Here is a 27,974-nt window from a genome sequence, read left to right as displayed (position 1 = left end):
GACTTCTTCTCAAGTTTTCAGTCTTACTCATGTGATCTAAGAAAGTTTGCTTCTCGGTTAAGTCCTTCTGTTTTCCTGAGTCAGCTACTACCTGGAGGGTCATCTTTGGTACTTCATTTTTTGCTGACATTTTCAATACAAAAGCTAAAGAGAGTGGCGTCCTTCCCCAGTTGTTCTCATTAGCTAGCATAGTTTATATCACAGAAAGCTCCTGCTGGAATGGGCCTTCAGGGTAATCTAATGCAGCCTCTCAGTTTACCAAGGCCAGCAAGTAAATCCCAGCTACGTCAAGCAATTGGCCCAGGGTCACACAGTGAGCTAGAGGCAAAACTGAGACTTCAGACATTGTTTTCATGGCATCCTGCTTGGTGTTTCTCTACTCTGACACTGTGAGTTAGTGCTGCTGGCCCAGGGCTCAGGTCTGGCTCATGCAAAACTGATACTGTTTTTCAATCTCACTGCTGTATTTTGACCAGCTGATCAACTATTTATTTTTGAAGTGGATGCAGATGAAAATTAGTGACCATAGTTTAGAGTGGGGTTAACCTTGTAAGTTCTCTACTTATAACTCTTTTCTACTTTCTACCTCAGCTTCCCAAACATCCTGTCCATTGTCCTGCTATACACATTTCATAACGTTTTGTTTAAGCAGTCCTTCATCAGGAGTAAGCATTGCCCTCTTCCCCTTTCTCGCAGATGTCCCTTTCCTGGGAGAGGTCACATGTACATGTCTCACTTCTCAGTGTAATTGAATGGATCCGAGGTTACCCTCACCCATGGGACACCAAACAGAAGAACACTGGAGAAGTCTTAAGGGGGTTGAAGAAAGAGAGCAGATAAAGGAATGAGATGAGGGCAAAGCCATCCTAGGTCACAATTAGGCCCATGGCCAGCCACCTGTCATTAAATATACCAAAGAGCTCAAACCAAAGGTATTGAGAGTCAAAAAGGAAGAGAAATGAAGATACAGAAAGTCTACTTTCCCAGGAACTAGATTAAGTGCTCTTAGTAGATTATTGTAGTTAACTCACATTACAATCTAATGAGGTAGATATCCTTAGCCACATTTTTGTGGATGAGAAAACTGAGGCTCTAAGAGAGCTCAGAGAGCTATGACTAAATCTTGGGCTTTCCAAACCTATGCCAACTTCTTTTTTTTTAAAGCTCATTTGAGATTGGATTCCTCTTTACTATACTACTAACCAGCTTTTTGAAAGTATCTGGTCAGGTTGTTTTATAAGACCAGAAACTGAGGTCCAAAGAAGTGATGTGACTGTGACAGGAGCCAAGTCTGTCCTACTGCCTATGGTTCCTAAGCCTTGGATTATAATAGCTTTAAAACCCCTATATGAACTGACTCTTCCATTTACTGTCAGAGAGAAGTGAATAGTTTCACTGTTAGTGAAATGGTTGGAATCTCACATCAAGAGAAGGGCAGTCATTGGTCTGCATGTTCAGGGCCTTTCATGAACCCCATTCCAGGTATTATCTTGCTTTTGCAGCAGACATTCATTTAGTATATACATTACCCTGGTATTACTCTCCTTTTAATATTTGAGTCTTATGTTTTGTAAAGCTAAACAAAAAAACTCAGTGTTTTGTGGGTTAGGAGGGATAGATGACTGTTGGGATGGATAGATATGACACACTCAAACTGTTTGTAATGTTAAAGCACGGACTGCAGAACAGTGCTTTCATTCCTAGCTGGTGTGGTTCAGTGGCTTGAGTGCTGGCCTGTGAACCAAAGGGTCGCTGGTTTGATTCTCTGTCAGGGTACATGCCTGGGTTGTGGGCAAGAGGCAACCTCACATTGGTGTTTCTCTCCCTCTTTTTTCCTTCCTGTCCCCTCTTTCTAAAAATAAATAAATAAAATCTTTTTAAAAATTTTTAAAAAGAACAGTGCCTTCATTATCTACTGCTGCTCATTCAGTTTGGAGAGACTTGTAAAAACAGAAACAAATTGACTCAATACTTTGCATACTTTCAATTTTTGTGACAAAAATTGCCTATTGAGCATAAGGACATTTTTGTAAAAAAATTAGTGACAGCTGGAAAGTCAGGATTGAGCATGATGCTCAGGAAGAGGGGGAAAACATATTTTATTAGTGTTTTATGCTAAACTTTAAAGAGTGCCAGCACTTTCTTTGACATTAAGTTTTCACTGTCTGTTCCAATTTGAACAGGGGACCCTGCTGACAACTCTGTTACAAAGGTTCAGAATTAAGTTCAGTTGCTGATTGCCTGGTGGGACCCAACAAAATGTCACAGAAAGCACCAAGGACTAAGTCTATGCTTTCCCCTGAGATGAGGCACTGAGGGTCTGGCACTTGAGGAAAACAAGAATGCCTGTGAACTAGAATGTTAGATTAGGAAAGTGCCATTCAAATCACAGTATCAACTTTATCTTCTTACAAATAGGGAAGCTGAGCTCAAGAGCAAGCAAATGGTTTCTTCATAGTCATACAGGGTCTCACTAGTGGCAGGGTCAAGACAAGAATCCAGGTCTCTGGATTCACAGGCCTGTGTTCTCTCAAATACCTCCTGCTGTCCTCTCAGATTACAGCAACCAAATAAATGCCTGATATGTAATCAAGCTGACCTTTACCATCATTTCCCAAATCCTCAACTTTTTGTGGAAACCATGGAAGGATGGTTCTGTAAAACTATTTAAAAGCATATCGCACTGTGGAGACAACCAGAAGCCCTGCTCAGACTGCAGAGTTCTCCTCACCTTCCAAGTTCTCAATCCCAAACATATACACATGCAGAAAGCCTGGTGGGTCTAAGAAATACGGAGATGTTAAATCAAATTCCTGACAATTCAGGCAATTCTCTTTTTCTTTTGCGTCTCACCCCAATCTCCAAAACAAAGTTAATTTCTGAGTATCAGAACCTGTGTTATTCCGTTCCTGAGAGGAACCAGGTTCTGGAAGGTGAGCTCAGCCCAGGATTGCAAGCTTTGGCACTTCCTGCTAAGGCCCAAGCTGGCCTAAGGAGAACACTGCTCTTGGGAAACACATAGGAAGAATTTCCTCTTCTTAGCAGGAAGCCTTTTCGCCCTGGGAAGGGTTCTCTGAAACTTGTGGGACCCCTGTTGACCCCAAAGACAATTATCTTCCACTTTTAGGAGCCCTAATATATGAAATCTACAATGAGAAAAGCATTTCTTTGTATTTCTTAGAGCATGGAGGAAAGGCTTGTAAATGCAAATGCCCTCTAGCGAGTGTATACACTCTACTGTATGTACCCATAGTAGAAAATTGGTGACATATTAGACCTCAGAAACTGGACTTTATAGCCCTATCCTCTCCCTTCTTTTCCTGTGCAACTACCAACATGACTGCCCTGTTCTCTGAGGATTGGATTGTAAGGGTGTATGCATGTGTGTGCACAAGCACATGTGCATATGCTCCGTGTTACCACTTAAACGAGTAAATCCTTATTTTTCCCCATATTGGCTACCACTCCCTCATCCTCACTTCCACCAAAGGCACTTTCCCATGTTCCAATCCCATGAATCTCTCTTAAAGTAGAATCTCCAGAGTTAATTGCTGGGGACATGAATGCATGACCTACCTGTTTTAGAAGTGTCTTCCTAAAGACCCCTCCTAATTCCATTATAATGGTGTAATGGCAGAGGGGTTCCCATATGACACTATGATGAAAGTCACCTACTGGATGAACGAAAGAGATTTACTGTGTGGTTGATGGAGGAGCCGATAGAGATAGCTGGCAAATTGAACTCCTGGACCACCCCTATGGCTTCAGCCTTCAGAGGGAGTGGGCGTGTTCCACAAGTCTGGGGGATCAGGGGCAGCTCTTGAGGTAAGCTAAGGTGTTGTACCTGGTTCCTTAGTGTAAGCTCATCGTCAGTCAGAGTGTTCCTCTGGAGCCCAGGGATAGGCGGGATTCCTGAAATGCAGGATTCCCAAGCTTCATGCCTACAAGGTGGACAAAGGGAACTTCACTGGTCCCCAGGAGGTTTGGTGACATATGAAAGGGCTGAGAAAGTCTGAGGGGAGCTAAGAGCAGGGAGCACGGCTATGAAATCACCCAAGAAGGGCTTCTTCCTTAACTGACCTGTGACTTTCTTGGCACATTTGAGCTTAGAGCATCAAGTAAACACAGCTTTACATTTGGAATTGCTTAAAGATAATTGTCACAGTGATCCAGATGATCAAAAGAAAGGATTCATCCTATTTTACAGAAAAGGAAACTGAGACTCAAGAGGGGCAAGTGATTATCCCAGGGCTGCTCAGCCAGGAAGTGACAGCTTCTCAGGACACCTAGACCAGTGCTTGCTACATCATTGGATAGAAAGAACAGGAAGGATGGAGCAGAGCTCAGTGAGAAGCCAAATGTTCCCAGAGAGATATAGGGAGACCCTGTCTCTGGAGAGACTTGCTCCCACTCCAGAACTCAGATGACTGCCCCCCACCTCCAGCCCCAACAGCACTGTTTTGAAACACTGCTGCCACCCCGTGCTACTTCTGCAGCAGTGGAATTGACATAGAATGAGCATTCATTCACAGAAACACCAATTCTTTAAATACAGCAAGGTCCACCTGGTCAATCATATGGGAACAGTCTGAGCCCTGAGTTCCTGATGATCTTGTCCTGGAGACATCTCCTTCTTTCCTTGCCAATCCTTACTAACATTCCTTGTCTTTCAGGCAAAAAGACAAGGGAGGCTGAGGGTGCACTTGTTTATTCGATAGATGGGTGGATGATTTCTGGTATCTTGGGTTCAAACCCTGGGGCTCTGCTGTGTGACTTCGGGCACAGTTTTCCTTTCTCTAGGTTTTTGTTTCCTCATTTTTCACATCATATTTGATTAGATGCCCCCACTCTGATATAGTAAATACTCATGTATCTTTCCTTCAGTAAACCTTATATAAGTGGAACCTTCCTGTAGACACGGGGCTTGATGCCAGGGATTCAGCAAAAAGAGTGGCAAGTGTCTGCTCCGAAAAAGATCACACTTCCACTCTGTAACGTTTTTTGTTCATGCTTTTCCTTCATGCTGACTTACCTTTTCAGAAAAAGCTCTCACTTCCGTTGGAGAATGGAAACTGGCAAAGGGGAAGAGAAAACGTTCAATTTGTGCTTTTGCTATTTTAGGGGAGGTTGAAATTACGAGCCAAAGTGGAGTGATGCGCTCACTGGAGTGACCGCAGTTCCCAAAGACCAGAGAAAACCCAGGTCCTCTGCTTGTGAAGAGGCTCGAGCTTTTAGGCGCGAGGCAGTATTACATAAATTCAAGCTCTCTCCTGATCCTTAGTACCCTGAGTTGCCTGAAGGGGGGAATGGCACTGTCTGAATGTGCAGCCCGGACGCTCAGGCGGACACTGCAACCAGAGCGAGGAGAGCCCGCCCGCACCACCTGTCCCCGCCAGCATTCCAGAGTAGAGGCTGAATTGGCAGAGAGCCGGCCCGGATCAGTCGCCGCCTCAGTCCGCGCGGGCCCTCCTAGGGGTGTGTCTCACGGATTCAACTCCCAGCCGCTGCTGGACGAGTCCCTAAAGGCGTCTTCCTTCCTGGCGAGAGAGGCGCGCGCCCCACTCTTCACGCTGCTGCCCCGAGGCCGCCGCAGGCGGATGCACGACCTCAGGAGACGCTGGGACCTGGGCTCCCTCTGCCGGGCCCTGCTCACTCGGGGCCTGGCAGCCCTGGGCCACTCACTGAAGCACGTGCTCGGTGCGATCTTCTCCAAGATTTTCGGCCCGCTAGCCAGGTACGTTTCAGGCGAAAACGGGATTCGCACCCCCTGGCCTGGATGAGAGGGAGCCATGCGAGGAGGGAAGGCAGGCGTGAGGGGAAGGGAAGGGCGCAAAGTTCCAGCTGGCTCGTGGCAACGGGGCTTGGGCGCTCCGCGGGGACGCAGCGCGCTTTTGACCACGCTGCGGCTCCCTCCCCGAGGTTCCACGGGCGGCGGCAACGCAGCGCCTCTGCTAGCTGGTCAGGCTGCCAGCTGACTCCTTCCCCCAGGGGAACTCAGCACGCCCAACTCCGATCTCACTCCAGGCGGCCTCCAAGGTGGGCAACCGGGTGCGAGAAAGCGGAAGGCTTAGGAGGGGGGAGAAGGGGAGGAAGCCCACTTGGGCACGCTGGGAGTTGGCGGCGTAAGCGCCGAGGGGACTGGGGGAAAGAAGCTCCTGGGAGTGTGTGGCGGGCAAATTGGGATGGGGATGGGACGCACGAAGCCACCCAGAGTGGAGGGAGACGCGAGGGGGCACGGACCGGGGATGTGAGTTGGGAAGTGGGGTAACCGGGGTTCTAGGGGAACGAAACCCCGTGAAACGGCTCCTGAGAGCTCCGGCGCGGGGAGAGGGCAGGCGGCCAGCGGGAAGGAGTCGGGGGGTGGGGTGGGGGTGGTGTGCGGCAGAAGCCACAGCGCTGAGCCTGCCGGGAAGGAAGGAAGCGAGGAAGGGCGCCACTGCTGCCTCGGCTGCCGCCGCGTTGGAGTACTCTGTGTGAAGGGGAGGGGGGAAAGGGGCTCAACAGCGGCGCCAGGGGGAGGGGGGTTGCGGGCGCGCGGGGAGCGCGGGCTGAGCTGCGGGATTGACGTAACGAACTTGGGTTTCCCCCAGCGTCGGGAATATGGATGAGAAATCCAACAAGCTGCTGCTGGCTTTGGTGATGCTGTTCCTATTTGCCGTGATCGTCCTGCAATATGTGTGCCCCGGCACAGAATGTCAGCTCCTCCGTCTTCAGGCGTTCAGCTCCCCGATGCCGGACCCGTACCGCTCAGAGGATGAGAGCTCTGCCAGGTTCGTGCCCCGTTACAATTTCAGCCGAGGCGATCTCCTGAGAAAGGTAGACTTCGACATCAACGGCGATGACCTGATCGTGTTCCTGCACATTCAGAAGACCGGAGGTACCACTTTTGGCCGCCACCTGGTGCGAAACATCCAGCTGGAGCAGCCTTGCGAATGCCGCGTGGGTCAGAAGAAATGCACTTGCCACCGGCCGGGTAAGCGGGAGACCTGGCTCTTCTCCAGGTTCTCCACAGGCTGGAGCTGCGGGCTGCATGCTGACTGGACCGAGCTTACCAGCTGCGTGCCAGCCGTGGTGGATGGCAAGCGCGACGCCAGGCAGAGACCATCTAGGTGAGTGCGCATCCGAGGTGTGCCGGACCGGCGGACCTGGGCTTGGGTGGGCCGAGCGCGGGGAGGCGCAGCTGGAAGGTTCCTGCGACCCAATACTCAACTCGGCCACCCAGCATTCGCTCCTCTGCTGGGCAGGCGCCAGGTGTCCTGGTGCGCACGCTGGCGGCCTCAGAACGCTTGTCAACTCCGGCCTGGGACGGCTGTCTGTCTGTCCTTCGGTGGGTCTTCTTGTTGGCTTTGAGGCAGCGTGGGGGAAGAGGCCGGGAGGATAGGAACCAGCGTTCCCCACCCGCTGTTGGGACAGGGTACGGCATGCCAACTCGGAACAGGAGCACCCGAAAGAGCCGCGCTGTGTGTAGTGTTCCTGAGACTCATCTGTCCTCGCTCTTTTCCTCACTCCGGTTCTGATTCAGTTTCGGTTCTGAATCAATTTCGTACTCTTCCCCACTCCCAAATTATTTCTCCCCTTTTATTCTCCCTTCCCTATCTGTCTTTCCCTCTTTCTCATGCTTCTGATCTTGTCTTGATCTTGCCTTCTTCCGATTTCTTCTCTCACTTTGCTTCTCTTCTTTCTCTTTCACCATTTCTGATTTTTTCTCTTTCAGGCTGACTTTTGTCGCCTCTCTACTCCTTTCTCTCCTCTGGATCTGCTCTCCCCAGAGAGTAGGTGTTCCCCTGCCCGTTATTGAGGGCACCGGAGAGAGCTCCTGTTACTCAGCTTGCTCCCCTCTCTACTGGCCGTAAGCCAGGCATCCGGGGCGTTTTTTCGTTTTTCCAGTGCAAGGGGCACCCTGCGGGTCGAAGGGAGGGCTGGGACGCTGCTCCGACCCCTTATGGGGTTGAACCTTGAGAAACCGTTCGGTGATTTACAAACCCATGCCAGTGGCTGATGCGGAAAAACGTGATTTATGAAGAGCTTGTAGCCAATTGCCTTTGAAGCTAGGGCGTTTTTCTCCAAGCAGCCGCAATGCTGAGTTGGTGGAGATCGTGGAGTACCATAAAGGGGGGGGGGCAGGGAGGGTGTATTGAGGTGCGTTGCACCAGATAGGGCTCCCATTCTGCCTAAAACAAATCTTGGCTGCGTTGGGAGTTCAGGGAATGGCTAAGGTAAATCTGGTTGCCAGGGGGCCTCCTGACTGGGTCTCTGAGTAGGCAAGGACATGGCTGTGCTCTTTGCTTCCTTATCAGAGTGACCACGGGGACTCTTGAGGCTGCTGCTTCTGCTGCAATGGATGCCTACCTAGACCCTCTCCCAGCACTGCCCGTTAACCCTCTGAGGGAGGTATGGTGCTCTGGACTAGGCAGCGCTTTGCATGTTATCACTTGGAATGCCACAGCCGGGGCAGTTTTTTTCTGAGCAGTCACAGGCAAATGGAGTCCTCTGACTTTCTGGTCACTGCTGAGATTTAGAAGGAACCATCACCCCCTATTCATTGTCCCTTCTCTCAGTTTACAGTGTTCTTTCTTGAATGCTAGAATTCTGGCAGAATATGTTGAACTTTCATTTCCTTTCCAGTGCTAACAGATTTTTTTTTAAACCATCTTAAGAGAATTTTGCTCAGGAAGTTTGCCGCCTCAATTCATTATGAGAATTTTGTAAGTCATTGTCACCACAATATGCTGATGTTTAAAAAGATCCCAACCAATTTGGCAATATTGCAAATAATTTCTCTTGCTGTTGGAGCTTGTAGGTGTAGTGTTGAATGGTGATATAAAAAGCTCTTTAGGGCAAAAATAAAATTCCACAGTGACTGTGGCAGAGAAGTAAAACTGGGGTCTTGGCCACCATGGAAGCTATGGCACTGTTTTGAGTTCCACAGGGCAAATGTGCATTTTAAAATCCTTTTAGACATGTAGGTCAGGGTGTGATATGGTCTATAAATATACCTCTGGATTGCCCCATGTTGAAATAAAATTATTTGAAAAATAAAAAGGGATTTTCTTGGACATAAATAGGGTGATATCAGGGTGTCATCTGTTCTAATCAAAGGAGAACCACTTGTTAAAAGAGAATTCCTGGATCTTAGAATACTTGCAAAAATGAAATAAAATTTGCTAGAGAAACACAGTGCTATCCTAAAAGCACCTTCCTTTTTTTGATTTTTTAATACAGTTGTCTCCATTTGCCCACTCTCACTCCCCCACTTTTCCCCATCTTACCCACCCCCACCTTTCACCCTCCATCCTTCCCCCCTTTGGCTTTGTCTGTGGGTCCTTTATACATGTTTCTTGAATACCTTTTCCTAAGGGCACCTTTTTATTTCATTAATTCCTATCCCTCTACAGAAACCTTCAAATTGAAGAATGGTGAGAGTCTGTAATTTCCAGAATTTCCCAGGATGTTAACAAATCCATTCTTGCAGGACCAGTTCTGTGAGTTCTGTTAATCTATAAGAGCCAAGGGATATGCATAAATGAGAATGAGAGAGGAAGAGGGGTGGTGGGGGGGGGAGAGAGAGAGAGAGGGAGAGATGAAAATTAGAAACAGAGGCAGCTGTACTGGTAGTGATGTGTGAGGGGGAGGAGCTGGTCTTAGTAGATGAGAGAGTCAGCCATTGGGAATTCCTGTGTCCAGCAGTTTTCTGTGCCAGGTGGTGGTCTCTGTACTCTGCTAAACTGAGGGGACCACAGCTTAGCTTGTTTGGCCTGTGAGTTCTGACACCTAAGCCATACTTTCAGGCTATCCCCTAGCCAGCTTTGTGATCTTGGACCAGAGCCTGTCCCAGTCTGGTGTGTGTGAAGAGCGCATTCCAATTTCTGATGAGCTTTCACATCTCTTGTCTCTGGTATTTCTCTATAAACTTGTGCTATCTTTGGGAAGAGGGCAGAGTAGGCAAAAGTATCCCTATTTATCAGATGACAGTGAGGCCCAAAGGGACTGAAGGCTTTCCCAAGGTCATCAAACATGTTAATGGCACAGCCAGAATCTTACTCCAGTTCTGTTTGACTCCACAGCTGTTTTGTTCTGTTCACTGTGCCTTGATGACTGAGAGTTTTTGCAAAAACACAGTGAGAGACATTTCATGTTAGTAATTATCACAGAGTGAATACTCAACAAATGTTAATGGATATTGCCTACATCATCAGTTTTTTCTAATTTTACACATGTGAGTTTGGATGAGAGATTGGGCCAAGGTTGCCACACCCATTGGAAAAAGATTTCTACTTCTTTGAAACTTTATGCTCACCAGGACTAGGTCTTCTGGCTAGGTTGTAGAGGAGCTTCTCTTTGCTGTGTTGGAAATCACTACACATTAGAAAAGAATGAGAAGATCCTGGGGGCTTGATATTTTCAGTAGGGCCTTTAGCAGTGACAGGGGCCACCTTCTGACTCACAACCATTCATTGACATTAAGGAGGGAGGAGAGGCCATGCTGGCCACTCACCAAGACCCTGAATCTTGCTTTCAGTGCTTCATTTGAGACACTTCCCAGCCTTAGCAGATGGTAAAGCGTTTGGGTGATATATAACTGCTGAATAGAAATGACAGTAGTCCTGTTGCCCTGAGGACAAAGAGAGAGTGCTTGGCTGGCAAAAGGTACATGTTTTTTAAGAATAACATTTCTTTTTAAAAAAAACTTAGAAATTTCATATCATGCATCTGTTTGCCAATATGTTGTTTAGGATGAGAGGACTCCTGCTCACTCTAAAATTTCTAAGACTATTTTTGAAAATGTATTAAAACATTGTTGCTTACTAGCTGTCAAAACTTACAAATTCTGCAGGATTTTCTCGGGCCAAATTCCCTCTGTTTGTAGCCAATTCCAGTGCTACACTTGGTCTGTGGGAGGAATTCAGGATCAGGCACAAAGAAATTGCCCTAGGCTCATTTTTCTTTACGACCTATGGCACTAGCCTGCACACACAAGGTGGCTGGGGGGAGGGGGAGGTTAGCATCTAGACAATTCCAAGAATCTGATCATCATATTCATGTTGCATCCTAGACTTTTAGCATCTCTTAAATTTTCCAGCAGCCACACAGAAAGTAATTAGTTGTTATCTAAAATTCAGTAGGCTATCACTAACATGAGAGGACTAAAAGGCATTTATGTGGAGAAAGCGTTCTTTTTTTGTAATTCCCTTTTAAATATTGTGGTAAATGCTTTATTTTCTATCCAGTTCTTTTTAAAAGGCAGGTCTCTTTAGAAAGAGCTGTGTGTTTTATTTTATTTCTTAAACTTTTATTTTTCAGTTGTAGCTTACATTTAATATTATTTTGTATTAGTTTTAGGTGTACAGCATAATGGTTAGACAAACATATACATTACAAAGTGTTGCCCCAATATTGCCGGTACTTAATCTGGCACCATACCTAATTATTACAATATTGTTGACTATATTTTTGACATTCCACTTACATGCTGTGGCAATTTTGTTACTACCAATTTGTACTTTTTAGTCTTTTCAACTTTTTCACCCATTCCCTGAACTCTCCTCCCTTCTGGCTACCATCAGTCTGTTCTTTATGTCTATGAGTCTGTTTTAATTTTGTTTTTTTATTATTTTGCTCTTTAGATTCCACATATAAGTGAAATCATATGGTACTTGGAAAGAGCTATGTCTTATTAATAACTCCACAGTGCATGTGCCTGCTCATACCTCATGCCCATGCTCCCACTCCTTCACTTTTTGTACTTTTCAGTAAAGCAGGATGAATTGACAGATTTGTGGTACAAGGTGAGGCAGTCATTGAATGGAACCTTACAGCCAGGAATGCTGTCCTGGTCTATCACACTGGGCCCCTTGGCTCTCCCAGGGAAACTTCACTTACCAAGGATGCATTTCTTCAGCTGTCTTTGATAAGAGCTGTTATGTACTCCCACTATTTCACAGGAGTATTCACCATGATAACATCTGTAGAACTTCACCAGTATTAGTTAGCATCTCTGCACAGAGGGCAGTCGTGTTGTTTGGAGTTCCAACAAAGCTCTAAGTTCTTAAGGAAGTATAAAAGGTCATTCAGAGGGACGAGAACTAAGGGGGGTGGAAATGGGAGGGAGGTGGGGAGCAAGGGGCGGGGGAGGCTGGGATGGGAAAAATAGACAAAAAACTGTACTTGAAAAATAACGAAATAAAATTAATAAAAATAAATAAATAAAATTTTAAACACACACACACACAAAAAAGGTCATTCAGAATTAGCATTTCTTAAAAGTAATTTTATATTATTGCTGTTATATGGCAATGAGAATGTTAGAACTTATGTATCTTATATAGTTATATCTGTCTTCAACTTAGGTAGTATGAAATGATATTAAAGAATAGTCATCTCTTCCATCTGTTATTTATTAAACAAATTTTTTTGTGACTCTACCCATTATGTTCCAGGAAAGACATGTCATCCTTTCTTTCACAGAGCTTACAATAGAACAGAGTACTTTGATTTTTTATATATTTAATAAAGAAGATCGATTTAGTTTGAGCATTATTTGAATATCAATAATGTATTTAAAATGTCATACTTTTACTATAATATATTTAAAAATAAACATAAGTCTATCTGTTTACATCTAATCAGGAAACATGGTGCAGTAAGTATTATTAACTCCTTGCAGTGCTACCATAGCAGCTGGGGGAGATTAAAGCCAAGACAAAGCTAAAAAAGCAAATACAACCATCTTTAGCCTCAAATCCGTAAAGATTATCAGGTGAAGCATACAACACTGTGAATGTTGTGATACTATAGGTCAGAAGGAGGGAGGAACTTGTGATTTGGGACAAGTTCATCCCTGTCTGTAAAAATAGGAGATTTAACCAAGATGTTTTCAAAGGTCTTTTGCTTTCTGAGGTATGAGGAATAGGCTGGAAAAGGTGTAATCTGTTTAGGAAGGCTTCTTGGAATAGTGGGGTGTTTTTAGAAGACATGAGTTATTGTGGGTGGGCATGGCATCCTCATGGCATCATGAGGTCCAGCAGCCTCACCTAGCTAGTGCTGGCAAGAATGGAGAAAGTTCATGCTTGGGGTAATGTTTCAGAAAGCATGTGGAGTGAAGCCTCATTGTAGAGGCCCAGAATGGCAATGAAGGGGTTGAATACCAGTGAGTATGAAAAGCTCTTGTGGAGGTCCAAGATGGTAGAAGACCTGGTAGATGTTACACTCACCTCCCCCAGGACCAAACTGGAAATACAACTAAAATATAGAGGAAGCAAGCTGCATAACCATCTGAAGACTAGGTGAAGAGGAGTCTTATGAGCAAGGATTTATAGAAGAAGCCACATCTAGACTGGTATAAGAGCAGAGACACAAAAAGGGCTGGCCCTGTTCCCATGGGCAGTGGCTGAGATTCTACAGGGATATCTTAGCTTCAAAGGTTCCCCTTAAGGAATGTGGGGTCACACTCTACCTTGAGCTACCCATCCCAGAGCACCAGAGCTGGGAAGAGGTGCCCACAAATATCTGGCTGTGAAAATCAGCAGGGATTCTTTCTGCCTAGGAGAGGCCTGCTAAAGACACAGGAACACTCCTAAAAGGCCAATGCACAAAATCTGCTTCAAAGCCACTCACTCTGGGCTTCAGAAGTAGGAGGGCAAAGTGGATTGTGGTTGTGTGAGGAGAGACTGGCATTTGTGGCTCTATGGGGAAAGAGCTGTGAGGACAGCCACTGGGATTCCTGTGTTGAGTTCCTCTCACACACCACAGAGGCCATCTCTCTTGGATGGAGCACTCCCCTCCCTAGGACATCAGCCTGGGGTAATGCAAAGCTCTGCCCTCTGAATCCCTGTCACTCCACCCTGAAGAGCCCATGCCATGCTGAAGAGACAGCTGCCTGGGCTGAGGTATAGAGGTCTGGACAGACTCAGGGAGTGTCAGTGACTGAGTAGTGTAACATTAGGGTGGGGGCCATTCTTCCTAACTTCTTGTGAACTTGACTGGTGCCTCCCCTTCACAAGAGATCCACTAGCCTCACCCTCTGGGGTCCAGGTGGTCCCACTGTCTTTATTCCTGGTGACTCTGCCCTCCTAAGGCCTTGACAGAATCTAGGACAGATTGAGTTGTATGACTCAAGTGGGGGCTACTACTCCCACCTTCCCACAAGCCTAACCAACACCTTCTCCTCACTGGAGATCCACTAGCCCCAACCTCCTGACTCCTGACAGCCTTCCTTATTGATATCAGACTCTTGGCAGAATTTTGGACAGAATGAACTATGTGGCTCTAGGACCAGTACAGAGCTCTCCCTTTGTGCAGCCAAATCTTGGTATGTTGGGGCCTGATAAACCCCACTGGCTTCACTCTGATGACTCCCTGAGATCCCGACCCACCAAAAAGGTCTCGGGCTCCTGGTGGGTGGCAGTCAGGCAGTATGCCTGGGGACATTTGCTGAGTGGCCTTAGACATAGCACTGTCACTAAGTTTGAACCTGCATCAAGCTAGTGAACACTCACCCCTACCTGCAGATTCACTGAGAATCTTCCTCATGCAACCTGAATACCAACAGAGACTCTTCCAGTGACTCAGCCTAATAGGCACCTGACAGGTGGAGGCTTGCAAAGGAAAAACTCTGAGTGCCTTGGGATTTTTACTGACATGCCCCTGGGCTTCGTGCTGGTAAAAGCTGATGTTGGTATACAATTTTGTCCTTTCTAAGCACACTGCAGCCTAGCAAAGACAGCTACAAACTATGGATTACTTTGTAGCTCCAAATAGATTGCCCAGGGCCAGTCACAGACAGTGTCTGACACTAACTGCACCAGAGCTCCTCTCAAGAGGCCCCAGAATAGGCACACACAGTGGCTAGCTTCAGACAACATTAGAGCAGAATCTTCCAATTAGCTTCACACGCAGAATATATAAAGGGAAGTCTTGGCAGGTACCAGACCCTGATGAGGCAAATTCTACTTTGTATGGTCAGCACCTCTACAGCAGCTCATACAGTGTGGTTCAAGTCAGTCCTCACAGTTAGCCAGCCTGAGTATCAACCCCACACACAAATGGGCCAATAGCAGTCAAGACTCAATTACAGCAGGAAGTTCATGTATACACACAAGGGACATTCTTGGAGCACCCAGCTCAGGTGATCAAGGATACTATGCCAGTGTGTCCCACAGGAAACCAACAACATATCCAAACTGGGAGTCAGAAGATCTTCCTAATACATACAAACAAACACAAAGAGACAGCCAAAATCAGGAGACAAAGAAGCATGCCCTAAATGAAAGAACAGGAGAAATCTCTGGAAAAAGCTAAAGGAAATTGAGGCAAGTAATTTACCAGATACAGAGTTAAAAAAAATGGTTACAAGAATGATCAAGAAAACTATTGAGGACTACAACAGCATTAAAGAGGACATGGAAACCATATAGAATCAGAAAGAAGTGAAGGGGATTTTAACAATTGAAATCAATGGACAGAACATCTAGACAGAAAAACAATGAGGAAACCATAGCCTTAAATGACAAACTAGATCAGATAGATTTAATGTATTTTGTCATGTATAATGTGCACTTTTTTGCCAAAATTTTTGAGGGAAAAATCAGGATGTGCATTATACCTGGGTATAATTATTACATACCATGGGTATAATAATACTGTGTATAAAGTGCACATAAAGTGTGAGTGCATATTAGACACTTCAAAACGTGGTAATTGATATCTTCAGTACATCTCACCCCAAAGCAGAAGAATGTACATTCATTTCCAGTGCACTTGGAACATTTTCTAGAATAGACATGTTAGGACAAAAACAAATGTCAATAAATTTGAAATTATTCAAATCACATCTAGCATCTTCTCTGACCATAATGCTATGAAACTAGAAATTAATCAAAAGAAAAAAACTGAAGAACGCATAAACACATGGAGGCTAGGTAACATGTTACTAAAGAATGAATGGCTTAGCAATGAGAACAAGGAAGAAGTAAAAAGAAATACCCTGAAACAAATGAAAATGAGAACACAACAATCCCAAATCTGTGAGACACAGCAAAAGCAGTCTTAAGAGGCAAATTTATAAGATTACAGGTTTACCTCAAGAAACAAGAAAAATCTCAAATAAGCAATTTAACGTGATACTTAAAGGAACTAGAAAAAGAATAAGAAAGTCCAAAGTGAGGAATAAAGGAAATAATAAATATCACAGCACAAAGAAATGGAGTCTAAAAAAATTACGGAAGTTGATGAAACCAAGAACTGTTTCTTTGAAAAGATAAACAAGATTGACACACCTTTAACAAAACTCATCAAGAAAAAAAGAGAAAGGACCCAAATATATAAAATCACAAATGAAAAAGGAGAAGTAATAACTGACATCAAAGTTATACAAAGGATCATAAGAAAATATTATGAACAACTATATGCCAAAAAATTGGATAATCTGGATAAGATGGATAAATTCCTAGAAACATACAATCTTCCAAAACTAAATCAGGAAGAATCTGAATCAGAATAGACTGATACAACTAATGAAATTGAAGCAGTAATGAAAAAAATCCCAAGAAACAGAAGTTCTAGAGTGGAGAACTTCACAGGTGAATTTTACCAAACATTCAAAGAAGAACTTGTACCTATTCTTAAACTTTTCCAAGAAATTCAAGAGAAGGGAAGACTCCCAAGTTCATCTTATGAGGCCAGCATTATCCTAATTCCAAAACCAGAAAAAGACACTACAAAGAAATAAAATTTTTGGCTAATATCCCTGATGGACATAAATGCTAAAATCCTCAACAAAATATTAGTAAACCAGATCCAGAAATACATTAAAAAGATCCTATACCATGATTGAGTGGGATTTATTCCAGAGATACAAAGTTGGTACAAAACCAGCAAATCAATGAATGTGATACACCACATAAACAAAATGAAGGATATAAATTAGATAATCATATCAATAGATGCAGAAAAAGCACTTGATAAAATCTAGCACCCATTTATGATAAAAACCCTCAGCAAAATGAGAGTAGAGGAAATGGACCTCAATATAATAAAGGCCGTATATGACAGACTCACTGCCAGCATCATAATTAATTGACAAAAACTGAAAGTGTTTTCCTTAAGATAGGGAAAATATAGGGCTGTCTGCATTTACCACTTTTATTCAACATAATATTGGAAGACCTAGGTACAGTAATAAGACAAGAAGGAATAAGAGTCACCGAAATTGGAAAGAAATAAGTAAAAGTGTCATTTGCAGATGACATGATACTGTGTTTAGAGGATCCTAAAGGTTCCACCAAAATACTACTAGAACTGAAAAATGAATTCAGTAAAGAAGCAGGATACAAACTACACATCCAGCAATGAGTGGCATGTTTATACACCTATAATGAAATATCCAGAAAGGGAAACTAAGGAAACAATCCCATTTACAATTGCATCAAAAAAACCTCCCTATGAATAAATTTACCCAAGGATATAAAAGACCAGAAGTAAGAAACTGAGAAAGATACAAATACATGGAAGCATATACCATGTTCATAGATGGGAATAATTAACATCACTAAAATATCCATACTACTCAAAGCAATCTACAGGTTTAACACCATTCTTATCAAGAAACCAATGGTGTATTTCACAGAACTAGAACAAATATTATGAAAATTTGTATGGAAGCAAAACAGACCCCAAATAGCCACAGAAATCTTGAGAAACAGGAAAAACATTGGAGGAAACATAGTACCTAATATCAAACTATTGCAAGACCATAGTAATCAAAACAGCATGGTGCTAGCATAAGAAAAGACACATAGATCAATGGAACAGAATAGAGAACTCAGAAATAAACCAGTGTCTTTGTGGTCAACTAATATTCTATAAAGAGGGCAAGAACATACAATGGGGTAAATATTGTCTTTTCAATAAATAGTGTTTGGAAAGTTGGACAGATATGTGCAAAAAATGAAATTAGGCCATCTTCTTACAGCATACACAAGATTAAACTCAAAATAGATTAAAGATTTAATGTAAGGCTTGAAACCATAAAAATCTTAGAAGAAAACATAGGTAGCAAAATCTTAGGCATTTCTCATAGAAATATTTTTTTCTAGTATGTCTCTTCTGGTAGTAGACACAAAAAAATAAACAATGGGACTACATCAAAATAAAATTTTTTTCATAGCAAAGGAAAACATCAACAAAATCAAAAGACAACACGCTAAATTGGAGAACATATTTGCCAATGATACATCTGTTAAGGGCTTAATATTTAAAGTTTATAAAGAACTTAATATCACTCAACACCAAAATAAACCTCACCTAACAATACAATTTTAAAAATTGGCAAAGGTTTGCCACTTTGCAACTTTGAAGAAATGGCTAAGGACATACAGTTGACCAACAAACATATGAAAAGATACTCCATGTCACTAATCATCAGAGAAATAAAAAATTAAAACCACAATGAGATATCACTTCACACCTGTAAGAATGGCATCATCAATAAATCAATAATATGTGTTGGCGAGGATGTGGAGAAAAGGGACTCGTGTTCTGTGGGTGGGAATGCAGATTGCTGCTGCCGCTACGGAAAAATTGTGTAATTTCCTCAAAAAGTTAAAATGGAACTGCCTTATGACCTAGTGACTCTATTTCTGGAAATTTATCTGAAGAAATCTGAAGTACTAGTTCAAAAGAATGTATCCATTCCTATGTTCATTGCACCGTTATTTGCAATAGCCAGAATTTGGAAGCAGCCCAGGTGCCCATCAATAAGTGAGTAGATAAAACAAGCTGGTATATTTACACAGTGGAATACTAGGAATACTACTCAGCTATAAAAAAGAAGGGAATCCAAAGTGAAATAAGCCAGTCATAGAAAGACAAATACCTTATTATTTCACTTATATGTGGAATCAATGGGAAAAATTACAGATACAGAAGATAGACTGACAGTTGTTAAATGGAAGGAGAGGTTGTGGGATTGAGTGGAAAAGGTGAAGGGATTAATCAAAGGGAAAAACGTATAAATATAAACAGTATGGTGATTTCCAAACAGCATGGAAACCAGAGGTAAAGGGGGGTGCGGAGAGGTAGAAGAAGGTAAAAGGGGGATAAATGGTGAGAGAAGGAGACTTGAATTTGGGTGGGGAAAATATAGTGCAATATATAGATTACATATTATAAAATTGTACACCTGAAACCTGTATAATTTTATTAACCCATGTCACCCCCATAAATTCAATAAAAAATTAAAAATAACTGCTTTGGTAAAAATCATATTGGGCCAGTTTTTTGTGCCTTTTTATGTGAGAATAGTTTTTCTCTATCTTGAGTAAAAAAAACCCATCTTTTTGAAATAAAAAAATAAAGAAAAGCTTTTGGATGGAAGGAATGTTTACAAAACAAAACAAAACAAAACAAAAGAGTATGAGAAGGCCGAAGTCCAATTAAAGGTACCTCACTGACTTCTAGTCTGGAGTGAAGGTAGTGGTATTGACCAATGCAGAGGTTGACAAGGGTATCTAGTTTGGGCTGGGACAACACTGAAGAGTTGTGAATGGTCTATGTTGCTTATACTTCTAGTGGCCAGAACTTGTAAAGAAGTGAGAACTTGGGCTTTGGGATAGTTTAGGGCTTGCATGTATATGTGAGAGTCTGTGAATGCAGTTAATCTAAATTCACAATTGGCATTATTTAAATGATAGCTGCAGTTCACATGTGGCACTTAGTCAAGAAAAAAGAACGTTTGAATAGAGGTAAAGATAGACGGTTACGATTACATGAAAATGAGAAATGTTCATCTGTCAAAAAAATAACCAAAGTGAAAAGCCACATATTAAACTGATGCAAATATGCACAACAAATAAAACAGAGAAAAGAATGACATGTGCCCTGTATAAAGAACTGCTACAAATTGATTAGAAAAACAAAGAGTATGACCACATAATTTTAAAAATGGGAACCACAGCTGGTTTACAGACAGAAAAACTGTTTAGTCTCACTGGTACTGAAGAAATGCAAATTAAATAACTAAATGTAGGAAAACCTTTTTGCCCCTGTAAATAACCTTGATTAAAACAACACACAGCAAAACAAAAAACTCAAATATAATCACCATCACCATCAAACAAAAAAAGGTAGTCACCAGTGTTGACAAGTTGTGGTAAATACCATAATTTTCATACATCGTTGGTGAGAATGTAAATTTGAATGATTGTTTTGGAAATAAATCAGTGAATATAATCAGAGAACATTAAAGTATTTATTTCTTTGAGTCATGATTTCTTTTCTAAGATTTGATTGAAAAATGTAACCCGCCCTGGCTGGTGTAGCTCAGTGGATTGAGCACATACCTGTGAAGCAAAAGGTCACCAGTTCGATTCCCAGTCAGGGCACATGCCTAGGTTGCAGGCCAGGTCCCCAGTAGAGGACACATGAGAGGCAACCACACATTGATGTTTCTCTCCCCTCTTTCTCCTTCCCTTCCCCTCTCTCTAAAAATAAATAAATAAAATATTTAAAAAAAAGAAAAATGTAACCCTATACATGTTTTTCATTCACTTCTCTGTTTATTCATTAATTTATTCAACAAATATTTGTTACATATCTTTTATCACTGTGCTTGGATACACTGTAAGAAATCAGGAGTAGGACAGAGAGACATGAAACAAATAATTAATCACATAAAATTGTGAGAAGTGCCATGGATGAAATGCGTAGGCTGATATAATGGTATACTAGGAGGCTAATGAGTTATTTATGAGTGCAACAAATTGAAAAATCTAAACATCCACATGGAGAATGATTCAAGAAATCTCAGCACATCCACTTGAAGAATTATTACAAAACCATTTAAATGTCCTGTTATAAAATATAGAAAAATTGCTAGTGATTTAATGCTAAAGGAAAAAAAATACTTATGGACCCAGTAGAAATAAAACAACTATAAGAGAGGGGGAGGGAGGTGGAGAGAGAGAGAGATATGCACAAATAATTTTCCTTCCCCTCCTAAATCTAAGCATAAAGAATGCAAGAAAAATACCGGGATGTTAATAGATTGATCAGTGATTTATTTTCTTACTCTGCTCCTCTGAAAGTTTTGAATATCATTTTTGAGTATGCACTACTTGGATAATAAAAGTAAACATTGACAGTTTTTAAAATGATGTTTTATTGTGGTTATAAATTATACTCATGTCTACTTTTTGGTTCCTGAAGACTGTGGCTGGTTATTTCATTAGTTTCTTGATATCCTGGGAGCCCTTAGTAAGGAAAGCAGCCTCAGCTAAATAAACTTTCAGACTGAAAGGCTGCTGATTTTTCTGATGATTGGCTGTTGTATTCCAAAGAATCCATGGAACTCTTATACCATGCTGTATAGAGGTATTTGAGAAGATTGCTATTTTTCTTCTGTGCTTATAAATTAAATGGAACAGGAAATTAATAGTGACACACAGTTGGAAGTATAAGGCTTTTTCTGCTCAGTCAGAGCCATCCAAGACAGCCTGGACTTTGAGTCTTCATGAGCCTCTTTCCAGGTGAGCTGATACCAGAGCTAATGGTCTGGCTAGAAGAGTGAAGTCTAGGGGGCATTGAAGGGCTGTAGTTCTAAATACTCATAGCTGATAGCTTAGACCACTTAGTAGTACATCTGTTGCCCTCATCTGGGAAAGTAGGGGACTTGATTCTGTTGGAGCACCCACCTCCTAGAGCAGTTTCACTTCATAAGAGCATCAGTCCAGTTAACTATAAATTAAGTTGATTATAACACTTCATTACCCAACTGCTCTGATTATCTGAGGTATTACTATATGCAGTGAGTTGCATAACCATGTTGAAACTCCACTGAAATTACATTCTAGGTACAAAGTTGTTTTCCTAGTGTAAAGAATGTGTTTCACAGTTGAAAAGCCAGTGTCTCCATTTTGTGACAAATTGAGATATTTAGTCACTGAGTTTAGGGAAAAAAAGGTATAAATTGGAATGTTCTCTCTTCCATCAAAGCATAGTGGAGAATTCAATTAATGGCATATGTTTTCTAATACAATATCATTCACTGTAAATTAGAGAAATATTTGTCTGGACTTTAGTCAAATATATATTGGCAAAAGAGCTTTTTGAGTTTTACTATGTATTAGACTCCATTGATTATTCCCTTGGTCTTATTGCATCCCATTTGTTATTCCTGCCATTTTGCCTTTAAGAACACTGTTGAAGACTTTGACACATTTCAGAGCATAACACTAAATAAAGCTGTCTGGCACATTCCACTGTGCTTTTCCTGGAATATTATAAAAATTCAAGTATAGGCACACATGCAAATTCAAAATAAAATTCAATAGATGCAAATTCCACATAAATTCCATATTTATGACCTAGCAATAGTTTTGAACTTGTTATCCTATGAGATAAATGTATCAAATATGATCACATGGGAATTACCAATAAGTGTATTTTTCTGATTGGACTGTAGGTTCTTTTTTAAGTCACAATTTAAGCTTCAATTCTGAGATATAGTATAAGAGAATAATTTGCACTTCATTTACTCCGAATTGTCAAGAATCATGTTCTTCCCCAATTTAAATGTCTGTAAAAAGGATTTCTTATTCCGTTTGATTGCTTTTTAAATTTTACTAGCAGAGATGTCCTAGTGAGCTTAAGAGAATCAGTCTTTTTCTTGTGAAGAGTTTAGTCGTAATGAATCACTTCCATGCATTTTTCTGAAGGAATATAAAGGAATTGAAATATGCAAAGCATTGATTTACATGAAATGGATTAGGCCTATGCAGCATTCCTTGCATTAATTGACTTTTCTCCCATTACTGTGCTAATAAAAATAAATCTTCAGTACAATATCAGCTCCTCATGGAGATCATTGGACTTTTGCTAACTTCCTACAGGAGAGCCAAATGGGAGCAAAAAATGTTTAACAATTGACTAGAGTGAGCAGGTTACATCTAAGAAACACAGAGATGCTGTTAAAAGGCCCTTTGATCTTGTCAGTCAACTCCTCAGTTATTACAATAAATAGAAGCTGACTAAACTCACCAGGTGAAAGCTACAGATTATCACAATGAATAAAAATACTAAATATAGCTATATGCTGTATATAAGAGATAAAGCTGAAACACACACAGGTAGGATTGGAATGGATATACTAAGCAAATACTAAGCAGAAGGAAGCTGATGCAGCTAAATTGATATCAGACCAAATAGACTAAGAAAAAAACCTTTATTGGGGATAAACAGCATTATGAATAATGATAATTCAAAAGTTCAATTCATCAGATAACAAGTCTAAACTTGTATGTACTTCATACTATTCTTCTGAACTATATAAAGCAAAAATTGACATAATTATAAGGAGAATATATGAAATCTACTAACCTTTTTCAGAAATTTTAGGTGAAAGAATAAAAAATAAGTGGAGATACAGAAGATTTGAACAACATAATTAAAAGGCTCAATGTAAAAGACCTGCACCCAATTAGAAGAATATGCATTCATCTCAAACACACATGGAACATTTTCGAAAACAGAGTATCTACTGAGACATCAAGTCTGGAAAACTTCAGTCAATAAACATCTTAGAGTCTATAGTATCTACCTATGCAGTTATAGGATGTTGTGACCAGTTAGGCAGCTGTAAGGGATCAGGCTATATTTGAATGCATGAAGAGTATTAGGGAGTTTGAATTATTTGGAAGTATTGCCAAACCACCTACCGCATCAAGTTTTTATTTTATTTTATTTTTAAAAGATTTTATTTATTAATCTTTAGAGGGGAAGGGAAGGAGAGAGGGAGAGAACATCAGTGTATGGTTGCCTCTTGTGGGTCCCCCGCCGGGAACCGGTCTGCAACCCAGGCATGTGCCCTGACTGGGAATCGAACCACGATCCTCTGGTTCGCAGGCCCACACTCAATCCACTGAGCTACACCAGCCAGGGCTGCACATCAAGTTTTTAAATTCACATGCAAAAGGTAAGAGCGCCAAGGCTTAGGCAAAGGGTATTTCTGTGAAATGATGGTTTCACCTAGGCTACCTATAGCTTGGCCTGACTTTCTATGAAGACCTATTAATGTTTAGGGGTATTAAGAGCATAACATATTTTTCTCATTTAATCCTCAATATAACCCTCCGAGGTAGATGTTTGAAAAACCCATTTAAAGATGAGAAAACAGAATTGAACATGATATATAACCCACCTAAATCTACATAGTCAATATTAAAACTGGCATTTAAAATTAATTAGGCCTCATGCATGGCCTGTGTGGTATATTTTAATGCCCCCAAATTCTCCTGCAAATTTCCAAAAGCCTTTACCCTCTTTTTTGGCTATGTCTATGCAAGCTAAGTGGAATCGAGACCTGATGTCACCATCAGGATATATCAGGATTCAACATGTTAACTGATTTTTCAAAAGCACCTTCAAAAATTTTTAATAGAAATCACTCTTTACAGGTGAATTCCTAAGCTCTCTTTTTTCTCCCTCTTAAATAAAGATTTAGATCCAATATATTGCAAGTGCTGCTTTGGGAAAATTTAAAAAAGAAAAGAGTTATATTAGAGGAAATAATTACTTTTATACTAGATAAGGGAGAAGAACTTCATTCAAAGACCTTAACTATATTTTAATTTATGCCCCATGTGGACTTAAAATATGGTTCACACACTTTGTAAGATTCATAAGAGGCCAAAGTATCTTACTCGTTCTGGATTGTTGGTAGTTGACTCGTTAGCTATGTCAGTTGCACTGCTCTGACCATGGCCTGTTTCCATAAAGGACAGTTTTATTTTCTTCTGCTTTTGGTCTGTGTAGACCTTTGGAAGGTAGTGTGAATCAGTTCAGTCAGGGTGGCTCATATAATCACGAAGCATGAGGAGCCAGTGAAATAAAGATGCTTTCTTTCAAAACCTAGTGAGGGGTCTCAGAGGAAATGAATCCTGAAGCCTGCTCTTATCCCAGCAGCTCACCATGGAAATAATAAAAGTGTATTTTATTACTGAAACAACCAAGTGAGGGTAGCAAATTCCCTTAGGAGTGACCTCTTTTAGAAGAGGCAGCTTTAGAAAAGTGCCATTAAAGAGAATACACATAAATGAGGATGAGCCTACCAGTGCGGGCAGCAAAGAAATTAGGATGAAGTCATGGAAGAATGGTTGAAAGATGCCCCAAATAACTAGAGGCCAGTGTGTCCTTGGGATGATGACCACCTCAGCAGATACTTTATCGCTGAGACTTTGCTAAGTAAAAGATTAACTGGTACAATATCTTGAAGGTTGAAAAACTGTCTGATTTTTTTTGCCTGATATCCTAGAGGCAAAAATACTTAGTTTTGTGATTGGTTTTGCTGAATGTGGTATGGTATGTTGTAAGAGTGTAATAGGCCAACTCTAACTCATTAAAGCATGTTGAAATGAAGCATAATGGGATGAATGATGAGTACATAGGAGGCTATTTATGTAAAAATACTTCAGTAAAAAACCTAATGGATATGCAGAAATGATTTTATGTATAAATTCATGGTTAAGTTAATGAAATATAATTAGACTAATATGAGAATATGGAGCTGAAGCAAGGTAGAAGAAAAATGGGGACATCTGTAATTAAACAATAGTTAAAAATTTAAATAAATAAAAATAAATAAAATATTTAAAAAATTCAGATAAAATGGTCTATGTGCATTTCTTCTTTTAAGTAAGAATCCATGCTTAGCATCTGCTACCCTCAATTTGTTCTTTGTGACTTGGAAGCAAAGCAAAAGCAAAAAGAAAAGGTACCATTTTAATATTAGTGTAGTGTATTACAAGCTTCTGGCAGCTTTTGTATTTATCACCATATGGGTGTACATTAAATCTGCATCTCCCTCTCATTTATATGTTTATGAAGTTACAAAGATATACAAATGTACACAAAATAATTAAGCAAATGATATATGTTTGACAATGTTTGGTGAATTAATGCCAATTAGAGGGTTTTTTAAAAAAAAACAAACCTTGCTTTTCTAATCCAATTGTTCTCATGCTTTTAGGTTTATGCACTTAAGGACAGAATCCATTTAAAGTGCCAGAATTTGCATACATGCTGCTTTGATTGATACTTCTATTTATTCCAGATGGCCTTGAAAAATTAATATTGAGGGTCTTAGAGACCTGGATATCAGGAGATCCATTAGGATGAGGTTGAAATCACACTTTTTAGTTTCCAGCAGTTCCTCCTGTACAGGAGGGGATATAAACTTGACAAGTTATGTGGCTTAGAGTGTTTAATGCAACTATATTAGTCAGCTCATCTCAATGAGGGAGACTGCTATTGTAGGCACTTCACCTAACCCTATGGTAGGAAAGTGGTTCATCATTTTCCAGAGCTCAGGTGAATGCTAAGTTAAAGGCTGCATATGTGATTTATATGCATGGAAGTAAGCAGTTACATTGACAGTGTCTCCCTTTTTGAAAAATATGATTAGAATGTGGTGTTTGTTTTGCTTTTAAAACCATAGTGATGTAACTGTTATCAATTGTAGGAAGGTTATAATTCTAGTATCAAGATGTTACCAGACAGGGAGTGGCCTGGAGTGGGTCTGCCTCAGGCTGGCTTGTAGTGTTGTGAGTTCTTGACTTTGTGTAGGAGAGATTTCACAACACAGGTTGAGGTAATTTTGAGAGTATGTTTATTAAAGTTGGGATAGTGAAACAAAGGAAGGACTTAGGGTAGAAGAAGCAACAGGAGAGGGAGAGCCTAGGTGGTGTTCTGTTTTGGCTCCCTAGAAACATTAAACTGTAATAACTGTAGAAAAGGAGTGAGCCAAGGTTGGGCTGCTGTTAGCTCACTGGGAAGTCAGAGAAAAGGGGGTCCTTGAAGACAGGATCAGGGTGTTAGCCAGGGGCTGTCAGCGGCTTCTCTGGTTGCAGGTCTCATGTGGACCCTTAGGGTTCAGGAGGAAGTAAAAAGTTCATGCCTGGGAAGGGGCATGGGTGAGCTGTAGAACGAGCCCATGCTGAGTCTTTGTCCTGAGGGCTTTTATGTCTTTTCTGTAGATGAGAATCTTAGGGGAGGCTTTCAGCAGAATATTTATTAACTTTCTGGGTGCTTTTAAAGTATGCTCATGCATCAAAATATAGGGGCATTGGGGATTATTCTTTGGTCTGCTTTACTGTTTTACTTTTATCTTGGGTTTGTCTGGCTCTAATTGTTTTTTTCTTATTTGTTTCCCTTGACTTTATCCACCCTTGGGTTTAGCTGGCTTGAATGGCATTAATTGGGTCTCTGTCTCCTTGACCAGAGTGATTTAAGCCATGTACTCTCTAGTTAGGGAAGAGAGGTATAAACCATTTGCTCTCAAGTGTCCTTGGTTGGGGAAGATAAGGTCTTGAGATTCACTAGCTGGTTGTAAGTTATTCAGATTGTTTGGCCTTGTTTAATTTTCCTATCTCAGTTTCTCTTTTCCACTTACCCAGGAATTTTCCTAGCTTCTTACTACCCTCTCAAAAAGAGACTGGGTGTTGGGTCCATCATAAGTTGTGACATTTGTCAAAGAGGTCAGGTTTCCATGTTAGAGAGCAAACATACCAGGGACCTCAAAAAAATCCAGCTCTTCTGGTCTGCTAGGGTCTGACTCCATGATGCATTTCTTCCTGGTTAAGGGAGAGTAGCTCTTATATGCAGTGAACTTGTTAAAGTGAGGGATACAAATGCCAGAAAGCCCAGGGTATGCTGCAAACAGCTATGTCATTTGGCTCTTGGTTATATACCTTGGTGGCCTCTGAATTTAGTTAGTTTAGCATCAGAAATTTAGAAGGAAAAAAAATTCTTCCTGAACTTCAAGCAGGTAGATACATTCACAAAATGGTAGGAGTTTCAAATTGAAATGTCAGAAGCTAAATTTGGGTATGAGAAAGAGAAATACCATTGGGAAAAAAGACAAATTTTGGTCATAATTAAATGACAGACTGTGTATTAGTGACTCTCACCTTGCCATCCCAGATGTA

General features: G+C 41.3%; 1 protein-coding gene across 1 annotated transcript in view; it reads left to right on the top strand.

Moving 5' to 3' along the window:
• The first annotated feature begins 5,306 nt into the window (after positions 1-5,306).
• Positions 5,307-27,974, top strand: part of HS6ST2 (heparan sulfate 6-O-sulfotransferase 2) — a 332,785-nt gene continuing 310,117 nt past the window's right edge. Inside the window, exons 1-2 of the mRNA XM_037146369.2 lie at positions 5,307-5,734; positions 6,591-7,109. Of these exons, the coding sequence (XP_037002264.2) occupies positions 5,307-5,734; positions 6,591-7,109 (947 nt within the window). The remainder of the gene's footprint in view (positions 5,735-6,590; positions 7,110-27,974) is intronic.

The sequence above is a fragment of the Artibeus jamaicensis genome, unplaced genomic scaffold, assembly GCF_021234435.1.
Source record: "Artibeus jamaicensis isolate MK-2021 breed Jamaican fruit bat unplaced genomic scaffold, CSHL_Jam_final contig_240, whole genome shotgun sequence".
Taxonomy (NCBI): domain Eukaryota; kingdom Metazoa; phylum Chordata; class Mammalia; order Chiroptera; family Phyllostomidae; genus Artibeus; species Artibeus jamaicensis.
Note: the sequence above shows the minus strand (reverse complement) of the source record. Positions and strands in the feature narration are given on the sequence as shown.